This window comes from Populus alba, chromosome 18, assembly GCF_005239225.2.
Source record: "Populus alba chromosome 18, ASM523922v2, whole genome shotgun sequence".
Taxonomy (NCBI): Eukaryota; Viridiplantae; Streptophyta; class Magnoliopsida; order Malpighiales; family Salicaceae; genus Populus; species Populus alba.
The window spans coordinates 2760338-2765491 of NC_133301.1; the positions used below are offsets into that span (position 1 = coordinate 2760338).

The 5154-nt window shown below is 33.9% G+C and overlaps 1 protein-coding gene across 1 annotated transcript; it reads left to right on the forward strand.

The window, feature by feature from the left end:
• The first annotated feature begins 1237 nt into the window (after window positions 1-1237).
• Window positions 1238-4772, forward strand: LOC118051085 (probable 2-oxoglutarate-dependent dioxygenase AOP1). Its single transcript, XM_035061622.2, has 3 exons — window positions 1238-1645; window positions 3514-3838; window positions 4323-4772. Exons 1-3 carry the CDS (start codon window positions 1269-1271, stop codon window positions 4560-4562), a joined length of 942 nt encoding a protein of 313 aa, XP_034917513.1. The 5' UTR covers window positions 1238-1268; the 3' UTR covers window positions 4563-4772.
• Window positions 4773-5154: the final 382 nt, after the last annotated feature.

Here is a 5154-nt window from a genome sequence, read left to right on the forward strand (position 1 = left end):
ATATATAAAATGGATTAATTAGAGGATCATCTCATACAAAACCCACACGCCTAAACTTTGGTAAGATCTTGGGAATATTTTGGATGATAGCTTGAAATTGCTCTTTTTGGGTTTTGTATACTTAATATGATCATTCACTATCTTCAAAGCATGGCGGAAACAAAAATGGGAGAGATTTGTAAGCATCATTGGCAAGATAAGGTAGGTTGGATGGGTGGCCCCTTTCTAATTCTTTAGAATAAGTCCTTGAAACGGACTGGAAGGAAAGCAATTAAACTCGTTATTGTCTTGGTACTGTGTCACTGCTCTTGAGTATAATAGAAATAGTTTGCTCTTGCAAAAATGGCAAAATGCATGCATTGATGGTAAGTAAAATCATCACTACCCTAACAAGATAATACATGCATCATTAAATCTGCTGCCTCTCTACCCAGAAAACACTTTAACTTATGCTAGGAGCTAGCACCGACAAACTCAACGATCTAATAATTACAATCTGTTAGAGCTGAGCTCTATTATACATAAAGGAAAAACCTCGTTTCCGTGGGAACTTTCTCTTTAAATCGATAAGATTTTTTAGTTTCTGAAAAGTTTGAGAAGAATCTTAACCGTCGAGTTGAAATTTTAAAAAAATATTCTAAAAGCTGTGTTAAAATATAAGATTATAATTTTATAGTAATTAGAGATTAGGAAGATTTTCAAATAAAACACGAAAGTTACTGTTCAAGTTTTTCTTTATTTTTCTTGTTATATATTTGGTATTTTTTTTTTAAGAACTTTTAATTTAATTTGGATTTTACTGATGTTTTCCTCTTATCACAAGCCGAAGGTATAAACCTATGATTTATCAAGATATATCTTTTAATGACATGGATTAATGATTTTATAAGGCACATTGTTTCTTAGAGATTCTAATTTTATACCTTTTTCTTCAACTCTTGAAGAAGACAACACACTAATAATGCATAGTTCATTAGCTACTTGATTCTAATTAAAATTAAGATACTTAAACAAATATCTCTACAAATTAATTACCATGCCCATATGGAACCAAAAAAATGGAGAGACATTCACACATGGAACAGTCGAGCCTATTGGCTACAGAGGAAGCAGGGATTGAAAGCTATATGGTGGGGGCCCAAATCACTTCTTCAAAAGTAAAACCAAAATTTTGGACATATCTGAGCTTGTTCTCCTATTTAATGAGCATACCTCTCCAGCAAACAACATACCGAGAGAGAGAGAGAGAGGGAGCGAGGGGGAGAGAGATGGCAGCTCAGGTCGAAATCCCGTTTCTTGATATCTCCGACGAAGCTTTGGCAGGCTTGGAAGTTAAGAGTGAGAAGTGGAAAGAATTGTGTAACCAAGTTAGAGAGGCATGTGAGACTCACGGGATCTTCTTTTTGGTTTATGACAAGATTCCTACAAGCCTACGTGAAGAAATGTTTGTTGCCCTGAAGACACTGTTTGATCTTCCTGAGGAGACAAAGAACAAGCACGTCAATCCTAAGCCATATCGAAGTTACTTAGGTAACTGTCCTGTAATTCCTTTTCATGAGAGCTTTGGTGTTGATGATGCTCCAACTCTTGACGCTTCTCAAGCTTTTACCACCCTTATGTGGCCAGAAGGGAACCCAAGTTTCTGGTAAGACTGCTCTCCATCATCTTTCTCTTGATGTTTGTTTCGTTTCCATGTTAGATGTTTTCGCTTGATGTGTAATTTAGCTACAATTATCTGATATTGTTCGAAAATGATGCTAATTTCTTCGAGATTATTATTAAATTCACAGCTAAAGATAAAGGTTTGATTAGCCATGATCTCTTTGTTATAAATCATGATCCATTAATCTAGCCGCAAGAAAAATTGAATTGTGGAATTAAGGGAAATGTAACACGCCTAAGTAAAGGTTATGGCTAAATTTATAGCATGCAAGTAAAGTTCATGTCTTTTGGCTTGATTATTAGATAATCAGTCATCACTAAACGATCATTTTCTCAATAATTTTACCTTTTAATTCCTTGAACCTTATCACGACACACACAAAAAAGAGATTGCCCCACTTCTTTAATTAATTAATTTCTTGCAAAACCACCTTTCAGATAATTAATTTCCTTTCTTGGTTGGGATATTCCAGCTGTTCTTCTTCTGACCTCTAAACATGTCTTAACATCATGGCCAAAGGCCCCAAGTCACCATCAAGATTGAACTCTGAACTGCACCAATAATGGAAAAAATGAGAAAATTGTTATGAAAAACTGCAGCAATTATAAAATATTGTAATGGAGAAAAAACTATAAAAAATATAAAGATTTAACGTGTTTACATTCACAAACAAAATTTTTTTATTTTTACCATATCAAAATAGAGTTATATGATATATATTTATAATAAATCCTAAATTAGCTAACAAATTCTAATCATTCAAGAAATTATAGTAGTTCAAGAAATATTTATAATTTTGTATATATCACATTTTAAATTTACAGCAAGCATGTTATTCATCAAATTTTTTTATATATATAAACTATGTTATTCATCAATTTTTTTTTTTTTTTTTTTTTTGTGGCAATAGCACAAAATACTCTAGACAGCAATCATAGTATTTGATAGTATCTTACAGTAAGGAATGGTGGTTCTTAGCTCTTGTCACATCAACAGCAATACTAACGCATGGTGATGGTAGCTACCAAACAGACTTGCTACTTGCTAGCTGCCAATGCACCATTTATTAGGGGCTTATCCTTTGAAACAGATTGAATTTATTACAATGCCAGCTTTAAAATGATTGTTCTTGTTCAAAACTCATGCACCTGTCCTAGCAGAATAAAAATCAGCACCTGAGAGGTGGAGTCAGCCTTTTTCTATGTCTGTTGCAAGTTCCATTCAATTCCATTTTGTCTTAATATCAGTTGCTGTAGTAAAGACACATTCCTGGATTTAACTTGCAATATTCCATATGGATAATTCTATTTTCATCAGCCGTTGGATTATAAATTCACCACTATGACCCACCTAGTATTATAATCTAACGGTCGTGAAATCTTTATGGGACTTTCAAAGTAATTTTATCTGTCATGATTGTTTAAACTTTAACGGTTGTGAGTCATGCATAGTGCAGATAAATGTATATAACAGGGAGTCTTCAAAATCTTTGTGTTGCAAAATGTTATTGTTTCATTGAAAAAAACCCAATGATTCCTGGTTAATTCGTTGAATATCCATCAACTCACCCACAAGTTGACCTGTCTAACGAGTCTCGAGTCGAGTCGAGCCAGGCAGGAGATAGAACCAACCAATCTTTATTTTGCTCTTCTAAAAGTCAACACAGTTTTTTTTTTTTTAACTGACCGATCTCAAAATCTGCCGCATAATCCTGTTAGTGTTGACTTTGCTGTATTAAACAAAACTAGTACGCATGGAACGTGTCTAATAGGACATGGCTGGCAGCATTTATTAATTTTTTCTGTCCCTCTTTTTTTCTTTTTTTTTTCTTTTTTTCCCTTGCCCTGTAGTGAGACCATCCATGGCATGAGCTCAAAGATGCAAGAACTGAATTTTCTGGTGATGAAAATGATATACGAAAGCTTCGACATTGAAAAGCTCTACGACTCTTTCGTTGAGGAAACCACCAGTATATTTCGAATAATGAAGTATAAAGTTCCTCCAAGTGCGACGGACTCGTCCATCGGTCTAGTGGCTCACACTGACAAAAAAGCCATCACCATTTTATGCCAAAATGAAGTTCAGGGTCTTGAGATTCAAACCAAGAATGGAGATTGGGCTCAAGTCATGGTTCCAGAGAATGCTTTCACAGCTGTTGTTGGTGACGCACTCAAGGTAAAAACTCTTGATCAAATTTAAGTTTAAATTATGCATTTATTAATAGGTTTTATCGATCCACTGCAGAATTATAATCACCATATCTAATAATTTAAACTGTTAGATGAGATCTCAATATATGATTTATATTATTCTTCAACATATCCCTTTAAGTGAAAGCTTTTTGAACTTGAAACTTATATAAGCTCATATTATTTTGTGCTTAATTTTTATCAAATAAATAAGGATGATGAGATTCAAACTCGTGACCGCTTGGTTATCAAGACTCTGATACCATATCAAAGAACCAATTCAATTCAAAAATTTAAACTGTTAGATAAGATCTAAGGATATGATTTATATTATTCTCTAACACATTATTAGATAAACAAGAAGACCTCTCACACCTAAGTGAACGGCTGTCCAAAGTATATATCAGTTAAATTAACATACAAGACTCGGATTCTATGGTAAAGTAGTAACCAATATTGGTGTTCTCCAGGCATGGAGCAATGGCAGACTTCACGCAGCAAGGCATAGGGTGGTGATTAGCGGGGAAAAAGACAGGTATTCTTGTGGACTGTTTTCAATGCCCAAGGAGGAAGCAGTAGTTGAGGTGCCAGATGAACTCGTGGACAAGGAGCATCCTCTTCAATACAGGCCATTTAATTATTCAGATTATATCTCCTACTTTGTTTCCAAGCTAAGTGATGATGCGTTGGAGATATATGCTGGCATTTGAAGACTTTGCTGGGTCGCACAACCACTCTTTTATAATTAATACCTTGTTGCTAATCATGTTAATTGCCTTAGTTTGATATAATTAAAAAAAAAATGTGTTTACAGTCGTGAATGTGCATGCAAATGTTTAAGAAAACTTGCCTAGATCCTATCAAGGCAACTTGTAATTTCTTTCTTTCTTTTCTTTTTAATACACAGCTAGCTTTTTATAGACTAGCATAGCGTGTTTTATTGTGTGACATATATTAGTTTTTAATTGAAAATATTTTAAAATAATATATTTATATTTATATATTTGATCAGGGGCGCGGAGACGAAGGGTTGACAGGGACTCCGGGCCTGTAAGGAATTTTTTTTCAACCCCTTCTTTAATGATATTTATAATTTTAGCTTGAGTAAAACAATTAAAATCTTGGCCGTTTTAATTTTATTTTTCTGCACCATGTATTTGACATGTGTGTATAAAAACCATCAAAAGATAACTAAAACAACATCAAATAATTTAAAAAGCAGAAACAATAATGGCGGTTGTTTCTCTTGACTTATTGGCAATAAAGATTTTGGTAATGACCTAGTTAATGCCTTGCCTTCGT

Excerpts from the sequence above, each read along its gene's own strand:
- LOC118051085 (XM_035061622.2), top strand. The coding sequence starts at position 1,269 with ATGGCAGCTCAGGTCGAAATCCCGTTTCTTGATATCTCCGACGAAGCT. Across the intron at positions 1,646-3,513 it reads GAAGGGAACCCAAGTTTCTG|TGAGACCATCCATGGCATGA; the intron begins GTAAGACTGCTC and ends CTTGCCCTGTAG. Across the intron at positions 3,839-4,322 it reads TTGTTGGTGACGCACTCAAG|GCATGGAGCAATGGCAGACT; the intron begins GTAAAAACTCTT and ends GGTGTTCTCCAG.